Source organism: Castor canadensis, chromosome 11 (assembly GCF_047511655.1).
Source record: "Castor canadensis chromosome 11, mCasCan1.hap1v2, whole genome shotgun sequence".
NCBI lineage: Eukaryota > Metazoa > Chordata > Mammalia > Rodentia > Castoridae > Castor > Castor canadensis.
Genome location: NC_133396.1, coordinates 52,637,336 through 52,656,946, shown reverse-complemented (window position 1 = coordinate 52,656,946; position 19,611 = coordinate 52,637,336). Strand labels below are relative to the sequence as shown.

At 44.2% G+C, this 19,611-nt stretch overlaps 1 protein-coding gene and 1 non-coding gene across 3 annotated transcripts in view; one reads left to right on the top strand and one right to left on the bottom strand.

The window, feature by feature from the left end:
• Znf287 (zinc finger protein 287) overlaps positions 1–19,611 on the top strand; it is a 64,284-nt gene that overhangs the window by 32,543 nt on the left and 12,130 nt on the right. The window contains exons 1-5 of one of the 2 annotated variants that reach the window (XM_020173064.2): positions 8,093–8,274; positions 9,202–9,784; positions 10,429–10,520; positions 14,897–15,023; positions 15,497–15,583. The exons of the other annotated variant lie outside the window; for it this stretch is intronic. Coding sequence (XP_020028653.2) covers positions 9,391–9,784; positions 10,429–10,520; positions 14,897–15,023; positions 15,497–15,583 — 700 coding nt within the window. The 5' untranslated portion in view covers positions 8,093–8,274; positions 9,202–9,390. Of the gene's footprint in view, positions 1–8,092; positions 8,275–9,201; positions 9,785–10,428; positions 10,521–14,896; positions 15,024–15,496; positions 15,584–19,611 lie in introns of those variants that run through there. 2 annotated transcript variants of the gene reach the window in all.
• LOC141414288 (U6 spliceosomal RNA) lies at positions 18,457–18,560 on the bottom strand. Its single transcript, XR_012439350.1, has one exon. It is a non-coding gene; the product is annotated as a U6 spliceosomal RNA (small nuclear RNA).

The following is a 19,611-nucleotide window of genomic DNA, read 5'->3' as shown; positions in this document are numbered from 1 at the left end:
CGCACGCAGGTACTGGGGAGGGCTGGACGTGGAGGTGCAGCAGTCGCCTCAGGCCTTCTAGGTTTGCTCCAGGAAAGTCTCATCCTGGTCCCCAGCGGCCTGACCAGAGGGTCGTCCAGCGCCCAGAGGTAGCGGAAGGGCAGCTGGAGGGTGTCCTGGCTCCTGGGCGTGACCTTGGTCTCGGGAGGGTTGAGGAGCAGTGCCTAGGCCCTGCGTATCTCCGTGGGCAGCTCGCTCTACTTCGCAGACGTCTCCATAGCTCCTGGTCTGCAGGAGCTTCTTGGCATTGGGGACCTGATGGGCGAGGATGTCTTTGGGGAATAGGGGTCTTGGAGAAAGAGTCTACTCGCAGGGGCTTCTGGAGAAGCAGGGACTTCTGGACCCAGGTCCTCTTCTTGCTCCGTTCTTTTTCCATGGAGCCAGGGACAATAAAGAGGAGGTTTTCATGGGGGGGGCTCTGACAGCAAGCCACGGGTCATGCGCTCCTGCAGCCTCCGCATGTCCTGCAGAAACCCGGAGACCTTCAGCCTCAGCAGCTCCGGAGTGAGCCGCACTGCCAGCCCCTTTTATTTCTTGGGCCTCACCTCAGCGGATGGGTCCTGCGGGGGGTGTCCCCTAATTCTATTCAATTCCAACGCTACTTACCTGGAGACAGTGGCAGACCCCACAGGTTGAGGGCTCAGTCCCACAAAATAGTCCACGCGTTATTTCACCTGGGCTCCTGCTCCACCAGCTGTAAATCGAAGTTCCCATGAACACCTCTTTTCTACGGTGGCTCACGGAACTCAGGGAAACATTCGCTTACATTTGCTACCTTGTTACAGAGGACATGACAAAGTGCACAGATGAAGAGATGCAGGTGGGGAGGGGAGGAGCTTTCATGCCCCGGCTGGGCCCCAGTAGTCCAGGAATCTGCACTTGTTGAGCTCTGTGGAAGTTTCTACGCTTGGGCAGACAGAGAGTACAAACTATGTCCTTTGGCATTTTCGTGAAGAGTTTATGATTGAACGTGATGGTTATTAAGATTGATTATTGATTATGTCAACTCTTCAGGCTGTTGAGTGGGACTGAAAGTCCCAGTCCTCCTGTCGCCTAACACTTTGTTCTTTGTGGTGACCAATCCCCATCCTGAAGCTCTCTAGGGGTTGCCAGACACCAGTTAACTCATTAGCGTACAAAAAGACAATTGTCACTTTGGAGATTCCTAGGATTTTAGTAGTTCCATAACTACCAGGAGAGAGAAACAAAGACTAAATATATACTTCACAACATCACACATCTTAACAGCTGACTACTTCCTGGCCAATTTCCTGCATCAAAAGCTCCATCCAGTCAAATTTAGTACTTAGACCCACTTACTTCCCAGACCCAGACCTCCCAGACCCTGACCTACCCCTCCCAGCTCAGGTTTGGCCTGGGGTCCGGAGGAAAGGGGCAGATCTCACTCCCTGTCTTCTCCCCTTGTCTTCTGGGTCTTCCTATTGTCTCTGACATATTGCCCTGACATGAGAAAAATGGACAAGAGCAAATCTTTCTACTTAATTGGGCTCAGAGACTGGTGTCACCCAGTGGCTCTTCAGGGCCCCTGCATCACTTATCCATTGCACACACCCCTGGAAAGGGGGAGGCATTTCTGCTGTCTCCCCATCTCCTGTAGTGCCTTCCACAGGGGTCCCCTCATCTAGCCAGAGGTCCCCAAGACTTGGTATCAGCAATGTAGCCAAGCCCAGCAAGCTTCCTCGTGTACAGCTGACACAGGAAGTCTCTCAGCCTCACTGTGCCACCCCCACCGCCACCCCAGCCCCTGGCATCTCCATGCTTGGCCATTTCTCTTTGATTCTTTTTTCAAATTCAACCATCTCAAATGGCACAGAGAATAGCTCACCAAGTCCCCTGCATGAGAAGGCATCCCAATGAGCAATGAAATGCCACCCCTCCTTTAGGGGGATTGAGGGATTGAGACAAACTCCTGCTATGTAGCCTAGACTGGCCTCAATCCTCCTTTCTCAGCCTCCCAAGTTTTGGGATTACAGGTGTGTGCCACCATGTCTGGCTGCCATCCATTTCTTGAAGGCAACTCATCTTTATCAGAGATTGTCTTAGAGCTCCTCTGGGATGTTTGGCTCACAGAGGTGAGAAGTCCATCTGTGTGTGGGAAGGTAGGGGAAGGGACTGGTAAGAGGAAAATACTGGGTCATCTTACATTTAATTACAAGGGCTGGAGGATATCGAGATGGGAAGAGATCGGGAAAGTCAATCAGTGAACAGATGCAGGGCCAAGCCAACAAGTTGTCCACATTCCTGAATGTATGTTAAAACCTGGATTTAAAACCCACCAGGAGCCACTGCATCCTGCTCACACCCCAACAATCTGGACAGAAGTCCCTACTGCCCTCCCATTCCACAACGTTTCCTGCTGCCAGCATCCCAATTCTCCCCTCCGCAGCCCGAGCAGGTCCAGTGGAAACAACTTCTGCTTTCCTTCTCCAGGTTTTCGTTGTAAAAACACTCTAAACACTAGGTCCAGCACCATTTTCCCAGCTGCTCTCCAGCCCAGCCGCTGGAAGTGTTGGACCTGGTTCCAGGACCTGATCCTTTCTCTGGCTGGCATTTGTAAGGCTCGATAAACCCTCCTGTTTCAGAGATCCTTGGTCTCAGGAGTCTTGGTTTAAAGAAGAATTAACCATCCTGGTAATTAACCATTACAGGGATCTGAGGTCCATACTGCTCACCGCTCTGCAGAACACCTGGGAGACAGAAGTTGCTGGAAGGAAACAGGTTCATTCAAGGACAGTCCTGGGGAAAATGGAGACCTCTCCTCTCAAATCTTCATCTTCAAGGGCTCAGGGAGTGTGAGGGCTTTTGTGGGGGACAAAGGGATACAACGGACAATGCCAGTAAATCCCCTGCTGGGTGGGGCCTCTCTCTCCAGAGTGCTATCTGCTCTTCCTGCACGTTTTTAGATTTATCTGAGTCAACCCATAGAACATGAGGAGAGGAGAGGGCATATGGAGAAAATCGTGTGAAAAGGACGATCGTTAGACTAAAGATGGGGAGGGAAGGCAGTTCATCACCTCACACTCCAATTCCCCTCCCCCAAAATCACCAAAGCAACGGGTTTGTTGTTGTGGACGTTTTCCTGTACTATCCCACTGACGGTGGGAACGTGGCTTCTCCCTGCTCTGTTGCGTTCCCCACTGTCCGCCCCCACTCCACTTCCACAGGACGTGGAGTGAGGTCTCTCTCCTGGCTGCCTGAGTGGGGTGAGCTGGGGTGTGGGAATCGAGGGTCTTGGCAGGATGAGATCTTCATCTGCACAGGTGCAGGTGGGATCTGCAGAGGAGCAGGAAGCATCCTCCTCTGGGGGAGCATCCAAAGACTTCCACCCCCCGTAGCTGGCTAACCTGAGGGGCTCCTCTTCAGCAGGATTCCGAGGGGGCAGTCTCAAGTGAACCCGGCCCAGCAGCCCCTGCCTGGAGGTCCTCGTCTCCTTCAGATCTACAAGTTCTTCCGTGTCTAGGTTTCTGCTAACATGGCAGGTGGAGCGGCAGTGCTCCTCTGGAGGTGTCCTCTGCTTCCTCTCCCTTTGCTCGCAGCCCTCCCCAATCTTTTCGCTGTAGACAAGCCCCATCGAGATGGCTAAGACGTTAAAACCCAGAACATTGATGGCCTTGGCATTGATGCTGCTCCTGCTTTGCCTTTGTGCACCAGCTTTCAGAGGAGAACTGCAGGAGCTGGCCCAGGGCCTAAGGTCCACTGCAATGATCCAGGGGGCCGGGAAAAGGAGCCACGTGCCCTGGATGGCAAAGACCCTGCTCAGCACATAGCCTGTCTTCCTTGCTCCTCCTTTCCCTCCACATAAAAGCCATTTGCACCACTGAGTCCAACACAGAATGTGGAAATTGAGCCCCTCCATCTTCTCAAGATGCCAGCCCTTGAATAAACCTGATTCCTTCCTACCAACTTTCATCTCCTGAATATTGGCCTTTGAGAGGTAAGCGGCCTAGACCTTTACCTCCAGTAGCATAGGAGATGCTGGAAGGATGGAAGGTCTAGTTCAGCCCCCTCACCTTTGGGAGAGGTGCCTAGCAGGGGCAAAGGGCCCAGGTCACAAAATGTGAATATGGAGCCCAAGGTAATGGTGGCAATTCAAGTCATTTTAGCCATTTTAAGTGTGCAGTTCTGTAGCATTGAAAAGCAGATTCATATATTCTGTAGCTATCACCACCATCCATCTCCAGACACTTTTCATCCCCCAAACTGAAATCCTGTACCTGTCAGGCACTAACTCCAAATTCCTCCTCCCCTGGTCCCCAAACCACCATTCTACTTTCTGTTGCTATGAATCTGATCCCTCTTGAGATGACCCAGGAGCAGAATCATACAGTATTGGTCCTTTGGTGAGTGGCTCACTTCACCTAGCCCCACGTCTGCAAGGTTCATCCCTTTTTCTTAAAGGGTGAATAATGGTCCATGTGAAGTATATACCATACTTTATTTTCCCATTCATTTGTCACTAACACTTAGGATGCTTCCAACTTTTGGCTATAAATATCTCCTTGAGAGCCTGCTTTCTATCCTTTTTTATGTGTTCCTGTATGTTCCTAGCAATGAAACAGTGATTTTCCCACTAACAATGCATAGAGGTTCCAATTTCTCCATGTCCTGCCTGGGCAACACTTGCTATTTTCAAACAGATGGGGTATTTTTTTTTCAGTGCTGGCATGCTTCCTTGTGCATGTTAGGCAAGTGTTATGCCACTAAGCTACACCCCTAACACTTGAACTGACTACATTTAATCATACAGAGAAACAGCTGATCTCAGGGTCTGCTATCAGAACAACGCTCTTCATCTTTCCCCACTGACCTGTGAAGCAGAGCCTTCCTGAGTTGAGAGGTGGACAAGCCTGAGACTTTCCTGATGACTCTGATGGTGAATAACTGCACACTTCCAGTCGGTTAGGAAAAGGCAGAATGGAGACTCCTTGAAGTCTCTTATGTGTCCAAGGTCACAGGAATCCTCACCCAGCAAAGCCCACTACATGTGCGGACACTGTGATGGGAAAGGGGGTCCAGGCAGACTTCTCAGGACCCTGTTTATTCCTCCTCTTCCTCCATGCCTCAGGATGTCTGGGTCCACACAATCAAAGTGGGAAGGGGCCAAGGGGTCAGGAAGAAGCTCTCTCGTCTACACCAGTCTTGAACAGATGGAGGTTTCCTCTGGCAGAGGCAGGTGTCTAAAGCTTTCACTCACCTTAATGAAAGGTTTGGGAGAGGATGGTTGCCCTCTGTCCCCCTTGACAGAGGGGCCTCCAGCATTGCCTTTGGCTGAGCCCCTCCACTGCCTTCCCTTTGCCTGAGACAGACACCCCCAGTTTTCCTTCCTAGGTCCCTTTCCACCACCCCTTAAGCATCCACCTTGGATAGGCTCACCTCTATCCTCAACACAAGGTTATCCAGCTGCCTGTGGAGATGGGGGTAAGGTGCTACAAGGGAGACCCTTCCCTGCCAGGCAACCTCTGAGTTCTGGGGCCCACCTCCTCTATAAGGTTCTCAGTTCTGGAAGGGGGTCAAAGAATCCTGGGTCAAGAGAGGACAGTTTCCTTGGAGGCAGGTGTTGAGGACCCGCCCCTCCCCACTGCTTCCCTTAGGAAGGGATGTGGGCTTCTAGCTGGCAGTCCCCATCCCGGGACAAGGTATGTGTGTGTTGGGGGCAGAGAGGGTAGCTCTCACACCAGTTGAGCAAAAGAGCACCTTTTCTGAGATTTTCCTCCGACGCTCAAAGGGGTCCTTGATGGTAACTCCTTGGGAAGGAGTGGACTTAATGTCCTTTTCCCCTCCCTACTCAAGACCCTGACCTTTCTTGGGACACAAAGCAGGCGCATTATTGCAGTAGGGCTACACCCACCAGCTCTCAGTCTCCATAGGCAGCACAGGCCAGGAGGTGACAAATGGAGGCTGATGGGTGGGCGGATACAGCTCAAGCTCCTTCTCCAATGTAGAGAAGACACTGGGGTGGGAACGTGAGTTCCCGGGGCAGGTTCTGCCACTGATTATGGGGCCATGGGAAATGACATTTTCCCCCTCCTCAACCTGTTGTATTTATTACAAATACCTCGTCTAGGTGGCTTATATGTTCTTTAGGTTTTTTCTACCTAAAAAACCTTGTTTATGAAATTACATAATTATATGAATTCATGGTAAAAAAATAACATCAGCATTATGAAATATAGTAGCTGGAGGTTAAACACTCCCCTCCTACACACATACACACACAATAATTTCCATTTTTCAGACCCATCAAACAGTGGGAATAGGAAAGGAAAACATTACTACAGTCACAATATAACTTTGCCATCTTATAAGGGATGAAAATGAATTCAAAGACCATGTTTTCTCTCATGTGGAAGATAGATCCAAAAGATAAGCATATACACAAAACAAACATGATCATATACACATTTATATATAGGACATGTTTGTAATAGTAGAACTGCTTTATGGAACTTGGGGGAGATGGGAAAGGAAAAGAGATGAGAGTTGAAATATCAAAATACATGTGGTGGTAGATGACATAATGATATATTCTGAAAACTTTTGAACAATAGGGGGCAGGAAGCTTTCGAAAGGGTAAAGAAGAGTAATAAGGGGGGTTGTACTGACCAAAGTACAGTATATTCAGAGCTGTGATACATCAAGAAACCTCTTTGAACACTGATTTAGGAATTAAAAATGAAAGATAGGACTGTAAAATACAGTGGGGGTACTTGTGAGGGGGAGGAGGGTAAATGGAAGAGATGAAGGTGAGGGAATATGGTTGATGGGCTTTGTATATGTATATATGAAATAGAACCATGAAACCTGTTTTAAATGGTGTGGGGAGGGGGTTGAGGGAGGAGATGGTGAGAGTGATCTATCCAATGTACAATGTAACACTATCCAGAATTGCCATAATGAATGCCCCCTGTAGAATAAATATATGATAATAAAAATAAAAAAGAATAAAATTTCCTAGTGTGGTGATATTAAGACTCTTTAACACTCTCCCCATGGGGTCTACATTTGATTCTGCATAAGCTTCTGACTGCTTTGACTAAGAATAAGACAGAATTAGTGCTAGGTGACTTCCAAGTTGTCATAATTGACCATAGGGCTTCTTCCTTGTTCCCTGGAACACTCACTCTTGAAGACTAGAATCCCCATGTAATAGAAGATCAATGCCCAGAGTCCTTTGTGTTGGAGAAACCACATTTGGGGACTCTGGTCAAATCCAAGTTGAGCTTATCTTTAAGCCACTTCATCCCAAGTACTAAACATGTGGGTGTAATTCCATCTTGAAATTGGAGCTTCTCCGCATCAAATCATTTCAACTGAGGCTACAGAATCAATGGGGCAGAAAAGAGCCATCCTCCTTCCAAATTTCTGACCCACGGAATCCAAGAACATATTAAAATGGTTATTTTTTAAAACCACTACGTCTTATTAACAGAGCAGTAAATAACAGGAACATCTGGAGTAAGTTTTATCCTTTTATTTTCCAGCACTGTTTGTACTTTTGTTTTGCATCTCATAAATAACATGTTAAGTGTGTTTTTCTTGTTCCAATCTGAGAGTCTCAGAGTCAGATTCTTGACAAGGAACTCAGAATCTTTAAGTGTTTTCGCACAGTAAATCCCGAAACAGCATTTAGATTTTTCTTCCTTTAAACCCACATCTTCCCTGCCCATCCTTCCCTAGGAACTATGGCCTGAAGTTTTTTCTGAGTAATTGGCAAGGGTCTTCAATCTCCAAGAGCTCCTTCCAACTGCTGGTATCTCCCCAGCGTCCAGGTAATTCACTAGACCTGTCTGTCCAGGGAAACGCGAAAGTTCCCTTCAAAACCTCACAGGCTAGCAAGTCACAGAGATGGGTGGAGGAGGTTGCCATGGAGACGGGTCCAGGGCCCGCGGCGCGGGCAAGGGAGCCGGAGCTCGGGTTTCCATTGGCTCCGCGGGCGCGCAGCGTTCTCCCCATGCACATGCGCAGTGGCGCCGAGGCGAGGTCGCGGCGAAGCCTAGGCGCGAGGTGTTCCGGACCGGGCTTCCCAGGACCGGGCTGGAACGAGTGGTTCCCGGCAGCTCTCGGCTTCTTCCCAGGAAGGGAAGTGGCGAAGCCGGGGTCCTCTCTGCAGCGCGGGGCTGATCCTGCCACGCAGGCGCCTGTGACCCCGCCGCCATTGTTGCCTGTAGCCTCTCGGACCGCTCACGCTGCGTGGCTGCCAGGTCCCCGCGACAGGTAACGATGTCCCGGGCGCCAGTGTCGGTGCGGTCAGGGCAGGAGCGCGAGCCCGTTGGTTAGCGGGGCTGGTGCTTGCGGCCTGAAGAGAGGCCAGTGGGGGGGCGGAGGCTGCCGTGCGGGCCTAGCCGGCCTTGCGGGCCGCGGAGTCCCCGGCTCCCCACCGCCCTCCACCCTCCTTCCCACTGAAGAGGAGTGAGAGGGACCGGCCGGGAGCGGGAGGCGGCTGGAGGCAACACCAGGCCCGCGCATCGCCTCCCTGGGGCCTTGCCAACTGGACTCATCTGGAGCCCCGGGACAGGTGGATGTAGGCTCTTCCCCAGGGCTGTCCACTGCTGAGGTTTTTCTCGGCGAATCCTGGTTTCGAAAAGATCCTTAAGGAAACCGCTTCCAGTCACAGCACCGTCTTCGATGGCTTTCCAGTCCAACAGGCTGGTCTTCCCAGCCCCCTCTGATAGTGAAAAGCCAGTAGGAACGTGCAAAGCAAATCATCGGCTCGCCCTTCTTCCCCTCTCCCCGTGGTTCTCTTGGGAACCTTGAGCACTTTTTAAAAGAAATTCCCCCAGTTTGTTCCCAGGACCGGTAGGTTTGCTCTGTGACTGAGAACCAGTTCAGTCCTTAGAGTTTACATAACATGAAAGATGTTTTTCTGTAAACATTTTTGTTTCAACAAGTTAGAAGTTAGTCGTTTTGTTTATGATTTTTAAATGATTTCTTCAATCACCATCTTTCATGATGGCTCCTCTCTCCCACTACCCCCAAGAAGATCGCAGTCTTCTTACAAATCCAAGGGTATAGGGGAAGAAGATCACGGTAAAGCCTCTGTGTTTATCTGTGCACACAAGAGAGTCTGTTTCTGTGTGGGTGTATATGTATAGCACAGTATACCAGAAATTCTTGACCTTGTGGTCCATTCTTGTGTTTCAGGTTCTCTTACTCATTCCTACAAGTCCTGGGCTCAGAATTTGTAAGTAAGGCTGCTGCTAACTCTATCTTGGTTCTGTTGAGTCTCTGGCTGATATAATGCCTTTGTGGCTATAGCATGAGACCTCAAGCAGTTGGCTCCTTACTGGAGAAATAAAGGATATTACCAGATTGACTCTCGTGTTTGTAGCAATGTTAGCCTCAAGAAAAAGGATGACCAATTCTTCACGCTCCCAGCTCCTAATGTGGAAGTCAGACAAGGCTCAAAGTGGACTCCACAATGTTGAGAAGCAAACGTCAAGACTCTTGCGTGACACTGAGACCTGTCGACAGAATTTTAGGAATTTTCCATACTCAGACCTGGCTGGCCCTCGAAAGGCATTGAGTCAACTCCGAGAACTCTGCCTTAAGTGGCTGAGACCTGAGATTCACTCCAAGGAACAAATCCTGGAGCTGCTGGTGCTGGAGCAATTCCTGACCATCCTGCCTGGGGAGGTTAGGACTTGGGTAAAGTCCCAGTATCCAGAGAGCAGCGAGGAAGTGGTGACTCTGGTGGAGGATTTGACTGAAATTCTTGAAGAGGAAGGTGAGAATTATAGACCAGAGAGGGGAGGAATCCTGGGTGGTTACAGAAGGTAGCTAGCACATCTGACAGCAGCCCCTTCAAAGAAATTGGGGAGAACAAAGGTCCGTGAGTGAGTGAGAACAAGGCTTTAACATGAGCTCCATCCTGCATGTGTTTCCCTTCTAGATTGCTTGGGACCAAACACGTTATCTAAGCCTAGTGGAGAAATGTCATGAAAGAATGACTAGACAACCAGTTTAACCCATTTGAGCCTCAGTTTACTTGCTGAAGTTTGTACCGTTGTACTAATAAACCATTGGCTCTGTGAATTGGATTTTGCAATAATATACTTCCAAAAAGGTAGAAAGTGTCCAAAGAACATTCCCTTATTAAGAAAAAAGACAACTTACAAAATTTGTATCAAATAAGGACTTAGAAAATTTTGAGTTTTATGCAGACTTGAGTCCCAGAGCAGACTTGTTTTTGAAGTCTGCAGTGATGTCTTAAAACATTGGCCCTTCTCTCTGACGCTTTGAAGTATGAGTGCTGCTTGCAGTTTTCTTTTGACTTCTCACTTTAAGAAAGTGTACGTATCTGTTGGTGAAGGGTTTCCCAGGCTATGCACCTGGGACTAATCTCTATCATGGCTTCTTTCTCTTCCCTAGCTCCTCAGAACTCTCCCCTTTGCCAGGAGATGTCAGAAGACGACCCCAGACATGCTCTCCGGACAGGGTGGCTTAATGACTTGGTGACCAAAGTGAGTTTGAGTTTCTTTTGTGACTTTAAAGTACCTTCATACTGTATGAGGACATTTTCTGTTCTGAACTTGTAAAGTACTGAGCCCTCAAAAGCCCTATGTAGAACCTAAGACTAGTTTCTCTTCTTAGTTACCTTGGCCTGTTAAGTGCATGTTCTTCCATTACCTTCCTTTGCAATGCCTTTCCCCACTCCTTGACTTTAAGTTAACAGTAGTGTATAGAGGTTAAGAGATTGACTTCCTTAGCTAGATGGGATTTAGGTTTTGGTTCCTGGCTCTGGTGTTGAATCTGTGATTTGGAACAAGATACTTAACCACTCTTACCCTGAGTTATTCAACTCCAATTAAGTAGAATTTACCTCTTAGATTGTGAAGATTAAATACTATGAGATTTATGGTTAGCCTGGATTACAGTCAGCAATCAGTAAATAATAGTTTCAAATATTCCTCATTAACAAGTAATTAAAGACTGTGCATTCTGTGATGTCACTGCTTGATCGTGAGTCTCTTATTTTAAGGAATAGCATCTCAAGGCACCTTAAGAGAAAAATTTAGGTCTGGAGCTCAAGCAAGCATACAGCCCTGAGTTCAAACCTCAGAACCACCAAAAAGAAAGAAAATAAAAATTCCATACATTGTGTGTCCAAAAAACAACTTAAAAAAAATAAAAAAGAATGGAGAGAAATTTATCGGAAAATTACACATGCCCCGAAATTGGAAAGACTTTGGTAACCAAATTAAAACGATTATTTATAGATGACCTGAACATTTTTACCTGGGAAACCTAAGAAAAGGGAAATACTGTTAGAAATAATAATAGAAAATTTGGGTAAAATTTACCCCTTTCTACATACATACATAATCCAGATAGATGATAAAATGAAGTAAAAGATTCTATGTACAGTATCAACCTCTCCCTATAAAACTTAAAATATCTAGAACTAAGCATAGTATAAATTTTGCAGTACTTTCATGAAAGAAAACTTGACTCTGTGAATATGTCACTCCTCCCTAAATTATAAGCTTAATGTGATTATCTCAAAATGATTGTTTAGCTGGGTGGGATAGAGGCAGAAGGATCATAAGTTCAAGGCCAATCTGGGCCTATTTTTGGGGGGGTTTAATATTTAATGGTTTCTTTATATCAAATCATAAGCTCAATAAAAGAAAAAAAAAGAAACTAAATAAAATTTTAAATGTAGCTCCTCAGTCATACTTGTCCTATTTCAAGTGGTTGATAACCACTATGGCTAGCATCTCCCTAGCTGGCACCACTGATACAGAACATGTCCCTCCTTCCAGAAAGCACTAGCAGCAGAAAAAAATCCTGACTTAATAGTTTGACAAAATCCTATGCCGTTTCCTACAAACAGGGCAATGCATCACCAAACCTGAGCTGATCTTCAAGCTGGAGCAAGGCCCATGAGATCAGCCAGTGTGTAGTGGGTGGGGAAGCCCTGAGAGTGGCCCAGCGGTATTGACCATGTTGCACTGATTCATGAGGTCATCCTTCACATTGCAGGCCTGAGAACAGCGGGCTTGCACACCTCAGTCCTGTGCATTGCAAACTCCAAGGAGGCTCTCCCACATACATTGTTACCTCTGTCTCAAATCTAAACCCTGTTCTTAGATATTTTTCTTTGCTGTTTACTTTCTCAGTGTTCTCAGTTGCCTCAGCCTCCATTTTCAAGGATTTTTCAAATTTAAATATTTTTTTATGGGACTGGGGTTTGAATTCAAGGCTTTGAACGTGCTAAGCAGGCAGGCACCTGCAAAGCAGGTGCTCTACCACTCGAGCCACACCTCCAGTCCATTTTGCTATGGTTATTTTGGAGGTGGGGTCCTATGCTCTATCTGCCTGGGGCTGGCATCGAACCAGGATCTTACTGATCTCAGCCTCCCAAGGAGCTAGGATTATGGGTGTGTCTGTGGCATCTGCTTAAAAATTTTTTTTGAAACATACTCCTGATATGTACCCTGACTAGCCATGTAGTCTCAATCTTCCTTCTTCTGCCTCCTTACTATTGGAATTAAAGGTGCCTGCTACCATGCCTGGCTTCTCATGGATTTGTATTGTCTGACATTTATTCATAAATTATATGCTTCATTACATTGTACTGAAGCTGGTTTTAAGCAGTGGCATTTTTATAGTTGAAACGATGAAAGAAATGATCAAACTAATGTCTCTTTCATCGAAATTACAGTATATTGAGAGGAAAGTAATGTATTTGTAGTGATCATATAAGAACCATGCACAATATTTAATCAACGTGAGAAAAAGAAACTTGTTATATGACCATTTAGGAAGGACAGTCAGAGAAGACAGCCTTAGGTGGAGTTTGTTTGAATTTGCTGTGCTGGGAATTGAACCCAGGGCCTTCAGTGTGCTGGTCCAGTATTGTACTATTTGGGATACAGTCATGGTGGGATTATTGAGTGTTTACCTTGGCATAGCTTGGGTTTCAGTTCCCATTTCAAAATTTTACAAAGAATAAGTAAATAAGATCTACATTTGAAAGTGTATATTACTCTTGAAAGCACAACTTTGGAAATTGGTAGCTTAAAGCTGATATTTAAACTTATACAGGTTCACCTAGGGAGTTGACAGGAAAATGAGAAAAATCCAGAGTTAGCCTTGTGAAACATGGTGTCAGACACCATGAAAATGGAGGATCCAGCATATGGGTCTGCATTTGGGGAAGAGCCAGGACATTCCTGTCCCAAGCCTGAGTGAACCAAGGGTTTCACATTGAAGACCACAGATCTCTGTGTGGAATGTGAAGTTAGCATTTCCATCTTCTCTTAATGGATATCATTATAAACAAGAATGAAGAGGAGAAATGTTGAGATGACTGTTTTCTATGAAAGTAGGAGAAAGCTGGCAGTCCAGTGCACAAGATAACATCATTTGGAAGAAGTTGATTATCAAGTGTGGGTTGATAATTTTCTCGTGTGTGAGTGCATGTGCATTGGTGGTTGCAAATAAATTTGAATCAGTATAAAAATATGCAAGGGCTGAAGATTCAATACTCAGGCCTAACAGATGTGGGATCCTGGCCATAACAACCAACTTGGGGGACATCTGTGACACAGTCCATCCCATCTGTGTGACGGTCACCCCACTCATCCTTCAGGTCTTCCGAAGTCCCCACACCTGTGTGCAGCAACAGCTTTTTTTAAAAATGATTTTTTTTAAAGATACTGACAATTGTATTTTTAAAAAAGCATGTAAGAATAATCAAGTTTTTGTTTTTTTTTTTTTTTACCAATACCACCAAAAAAAGAACAAAAAGGGACACTAACCTTACCAAATTATGAATGTATCTAAAAGTACATTGTGGTTGTTGGTTTCAGTTTTTGTTTTTTTTTTTTTAAAGAATGAAACCCCAGTTCCAAAAAAACAAAACAAACAAACAAAATAGAAAGAATGAAAGCCGAGCACTAGTGGCTCATGTCTGTGATACTGCAAAAAAGATCATGGACCAGCCAGGGCAACTAGTTTGAGAAACACCATCTCTAAAATAACCAGAATGAAATGGACTGAAGGTGTGGCTCAAGCAGTTGAGCTCCTGCTTTGCAAGTGTGAAGCCGTGAGTTTAAACCCCAGTCCCACCAAAAAATAAAAACATTAAAAGAAAGAAAAAAAAAGTAAGCTTTTGTAAAAGAACATGCAAAATTTTTTAAATTACAACATTGACTTTACTCATAAGGCAAAGCTTGAAAGGCAAAACCATTCAAGTCTGTTATCTGTGTTTAAAACCCTCCTTTCTTTTTTTGTGGTGGTAGGAATAGAACCCAGGCCCTGGAGTGTACTAGGCATGTTCAGTGCTCTACCACTAAGCTGTATCCTTGCCCACTTTTTCTTCTTTAAGATGGAGCTATTGGCAGAGTGTTAGAACACCTGCTAGCAAGTGTGAGGCACTGAGTTCAAACCCTAGTACCACCAAAAAAAAAAAAAAATGGAGCTACCAATGCATATGTTAGTACTAATTGAAAACAATAAATTCTACTTTATTTTTGAATATTCCTTTAAAGGCTGTTGAAGGATGCTATGGAATTATTCATATGTTGGGTAAGAGTTTTGTTTGTTTGTTTGTTTGAAATAGATCACACTATGTAGCTGTGGCTGGCCTTGAACTCACTATGTAGCCCAGGCTGGCATCCAGCTCACAATCCTCCAGCTTCATCCTTCTGAGTGCTGGGATTACAGGTGTGTACCACCATGCCTAGCAGGGTGAGGATTTTGAATAGATATCTTTTAGGGTCCTAATATTTAAGATTCTGTTAATCTTACTACTTCCACAAACACTGCCAATGTTTCACTGTCCTGTTCCCATTAGTTCTTGAACCAAGTTGAATTATATTTCACATTTTAGGAAACAATGACCTTCAAAGATGTGGCTGTGGACATCACCCAAGAGGACTGGGAACTAATGCGTCCTGCACAGAAGGAATTGTACAAGACTGTGACATTACAGAACTATTGGAACATGGTTTCTCTAGGTAAGATCATCTGCACCTCCCCTTCCAACATGCCAACCAGTTTCTTTCTGCTTCTAATTAAGTATAGGTTAGGCCTCTGAAGTCCTTGAATAAAAATAAGGTCTAAAGATGAGTGTTCTCATTCAGGCACAAAAATGTCCATGTTCTACTACTTCCTTTTCCCAAATGAAAGGCTTCTAAGTGAAAGATCATTGAAAATCCTAATGTGCGGTTTCACAGTGCTGCCACTGGATGCTCTCAGAGGCCTCCTTAACCATTATTTTACGCTACTCCAAAAAAATTCTTCCCCAGGATCCTCTTAGGTAGCTGGAATTTTTTTTCATCCTAGTTCTGAAAAAAAGAGACCTAATTCTCTTACTAGCTCATGTCTGTGAATTATTGTTTTCCTGAATAGGTCTAGGTAGAAACCAGGTAATAAACTTTGAACAACTGTTTATCACCAGGATAAAATTTATTACCTTCCTCCTGAACAGGACTGACTGTGTACAGACCAACTGTGATTCCTATATTAGAAGAACCATGGATGGTGATAAAAGAAATTTTAGAAGGCCCTAGTCCAGGTGAGAGAAAAACCAGCACATGAGTTTTCTTGCAGTTAGAGTCTATATCCTGAGTATTGCGGTTTATTTTCAAGTATGGCCAAGTCACTCTCTGCAAAGGCATCCCAGGCTGTCAAGAACTTTTAAGTTTTGCTTCCTTATGGAGACCATGTTCAAGAGAAGAGTTTCTAAACATTTTTATGCCTTTCTCCTCCTCATTTTATCCTCTACATGACTTCTGGGGACCAGCCTCTTAGAGATTGTTGGGAGCTTTCATTGTGTCATTTCCCTTCCCTCTATGTATAAACAACCACACATGTCCTCTAAAAACTTAAATTTCAAACTACCTTCTTTTTTAATTTCTTTTATTCTCTGTACTGACAAACCCATATATCTTCCTGTTTCTACTTTTCTAATTGATTTCCTTTTTTTACTTTCTAATTATTTTAAGAGGTAATATATTCACAATATTTAAAAATTTAAAAATACAGGCTGGAGTCAGGTGCTGGTGGTTCAGTAATCCTAGCTACTCAGAAGGCAGAGATCAGGAAGATCTCAGTTTGAAGCCAGTCCAGGCAAATAGTTCGCAAGACCCTATCTTGAAAATACCAACACAAAAGAGCTGGCAGAGTGGCTCAAGTGGTAAAGTGCCTGCCTAGCAAACTTGAAGCCCTGAGTTCAAACCCCAGTACCATTAATAGAATAGAATATAGTAGAATAGACCAGGCACCATGACTCACGCCTATAATTTTAGCTACTCAGGAGGCTGAGATCAGGAGGAACACAAAATGTTCACAAGACCACATCTCAACAGACAAAGTTGCTTGTGGTGACACCCCTGTCATCCCAGCTATAGAAGATTTCAGTCCAGGTTGGTCCAGGCAAAAAAGCAAGACCCTATCTCAAAAATAACCAAAGCAAAAAAGATTAGAGGCATGGCTCAAGCATAGAGGACCTGCCTAGAAAATGCAAAGCTCTGAGTTTAAACCCCAGTATCACCTAAAAAAAAAATCAAGCAAAAGTCAGTAAAACCACATGTATATAGAGAAAAATCTTCCATCTGCAACAAGACATGGTGGCTCACAACTGTAATCCCAGTTACACAGGAGGCAGAGATTAGAAGGAATGTATTTCAAAGCCAACTCAGGCAAAAAGTTAGTGAGCGCCCCATCTCAACCAATAAACAGCTGGATGTGGTGGCATGCACCTGTCATCCCTGCTATGTGGGAGGCATAAATAGGACAGCCTGAACAAAAATGTGTCCAGACCAGATTAAAACTGGAGAGCCTATTCCAAAACCAACAAAAGCAAAAAGGACTGGAGGTGTGTCTCAAGTAGTAGAGCATCTATCTAGAAAGCATGAAGCCTCGAGTTCAAACTCGGGTAGTGCCAAAAAAAAAAAAAGAAAAAAACCCAAAAGTCTGCCACCTGCATACTACATTCACCCAGTTCCTGCATTTCCCCAACAGCAACCACTTTCATCTGATCATGTCCATGTCCATGAACCACTGTTCTCCTGTAGAAGTCTCCTGCCAGATAAGTAGAAGTCAGGTAATAAACCTTGAACAACTATTTATCTCTAGGATAAAGCCTGGATTTTAAAATAGTAATGTTTTATTTTTTAATAAAAGACTGGAGATAGTTGTTCCTGGTGTTAGCATTTGTTTGGGGGTTTCGGTTTCTAGGAAGTTTTTTGCACATAAAGTTAATAAAAAATTTTTCTCCATTTTTCATACTATTAATAGTGTTTTGTGTCTTGCTTACTTTACTTGAAAAACATTCTGAATGAGTATGCAAAGAGCAATCATTCTCTTTTAATACCTGTAGTGTTTTATTGTGTTTCTTATAGCTTATTGAACCTGTCCCTTGTTGATGGACTTTTTGATTATTCCCTTTCCTCTCCTCTCCTCCACAAGAACTTCATTTTGAAAGATTTCAAACCTATGGGAAAGTTGCAAGGTCAATACATTGAGCATCTTTATACTTTTTCACCTGGAATCATTTAGCCATTTTGTATTATCTCATTACACACACACACACACATTCATTTTTGTACTGAACCGTTTGAAAGTTAGTCATAATATCTTGCCTCTGAATATCTCCTAAGAACGTGAACATTGCATAAGCACACCACCATTCTCTCACTTGAAATACTTAACATTTATATGATAATATCAAATATCCAAACTTCCTCAACTATCTCAAAAGTACACTTTATAGATATTTTTCTACCTGGTCCAGGACTTAGTCAGCAATGACGTATGTATTCCAGCTCTTTATCTCATGCCTTTAGTCTTTTTTAATAAACTGTTCCTACTCTTTCTTTTTTTTTCTTTTATTCATATGTACATACAATGTTTGGGTCATTTCTTCCCCTTTCCCCCCGCCCCCTCCCTTAGCCACCCCACCCCCTCGCTTCCAGGCAGAAACTATTTTGCCCTTATGTCTAATTTTGTTGAAGAGAGAGTATAAGCAATAATAGGAAGGACCAAGGGTTTTTGCTAGTTGAGATAAGGATAGCTATACAGGGAGTTAACTCACATTAATTTCCTGTGCATGTGTGTTACCTTCTAAGTTAATTCTTCTCAAACTAACCTTTTCTGTAGTTCCTGGTTCTCTTCTATTGGCCTCTGTCGCTTTAAAGTATCTGCATTAGTTTCTCTGTGTTGAGGGCAACAAATGTTATCTAGGTTTTTGGGTGTCTTACCTATCCTCATACCTCCCTTGTGTGCTCTCGCTTTATCTTGTGATCAAAATCCAATCCCCTTGTTGTGTTTGCCCTTGATCTAATGTCCGCATACGAGGGAGAACATACGATTTTTGGTCTTTTGGGCCGGGCTAACCTCACTCAGAATAATGTTCTCCAGTTCCATCCATTTACCTGTGAATGATAAAAATATACGGAATGCTTCACAAGTTTGCGTGTCATCCTTGCACAGGGGCCGTGCTAATCTCTGTATCATTCCAATTTTAGTATATGTGCTGCCAAAGCGAGCACCCTACTCTTTCTTCTTTATTTCATTCATTTTTTCAGTCTTGGGGGTTAAACCCGGAACCTCATACATGGTATGCAGTCACTTTGCCACTTAGCTATGCTCCTAGATACTTTCTTTTTTAAAGGATCCAGGCTAGTTTTGTTTACAGAATGATCCAAAATGTAGATTTGCTTGATTGTTCCCTCATGATTAGATTTAGAATAAACATTTTTGCTGAAAATGTTACTTTATGTGCATTCCTCAGGCACATAATACCAGTTTGTCTCATCATTGGTGGTGATAAGTTTGGTTGTGGTGGTGTCTATATGATTGCTCCATTTTAAGGTGCATTTTTTCCCCCTCTGGAACTAAGAAGTTTGGAGTGATACTTTGATGCCACATGACTATTATATTCTTTGACAACCTTTTATTTAAGATTTTTGACATCCATTGGTGATCCTTCCTTTGTTGGTTGCAAATGATGATGTTCTAATGCAGTCAGCTCTTCTAAATGATTGGCAGCTTTCTTCTGTAAAAAATGCCTCTTCTTTCTCCTACTCCATTTTTAATTGTCCCAAATTTGGGCAATGGGAACCCTTCAAGTCCAATGTCTTTTTTGTATGACCCACTAGTTTTTCAGCATTTCCTTGCTTTTTGGCACAAAATGTTGTCAGGCTTACCTTGTACTTACAGACCTGAAATTTCTCCAAGAACTCTGGTTCATTTCAATGGAAAATAGTACTTAGAAACCAAGGTCTGGACAGTGAGTCTGCTCGTTATAATGAATATCATTGATTCTAGGTCTGTTTAGTGGATAGGGAAATATGTATACATGTAGGGTTTTTTTTTTAAGTCATAAGGTAGCCAAGCCTGGTGGTTCACAGCTATAATCCCAGCTGAGACAGGAGGATCACAAGTTTGAAGCTAGTCTGGGCTACATAGCAAGACCTGTCTCAAAATACAATATCAAGGGTTCAGTGTTACAGTTCCATCCCCAGGACCACAAGAAAAAGAAGTCATGTGTTCATATGTATAACTTCAATGCAAATCTAACAGCATAAGAATATTCTATTT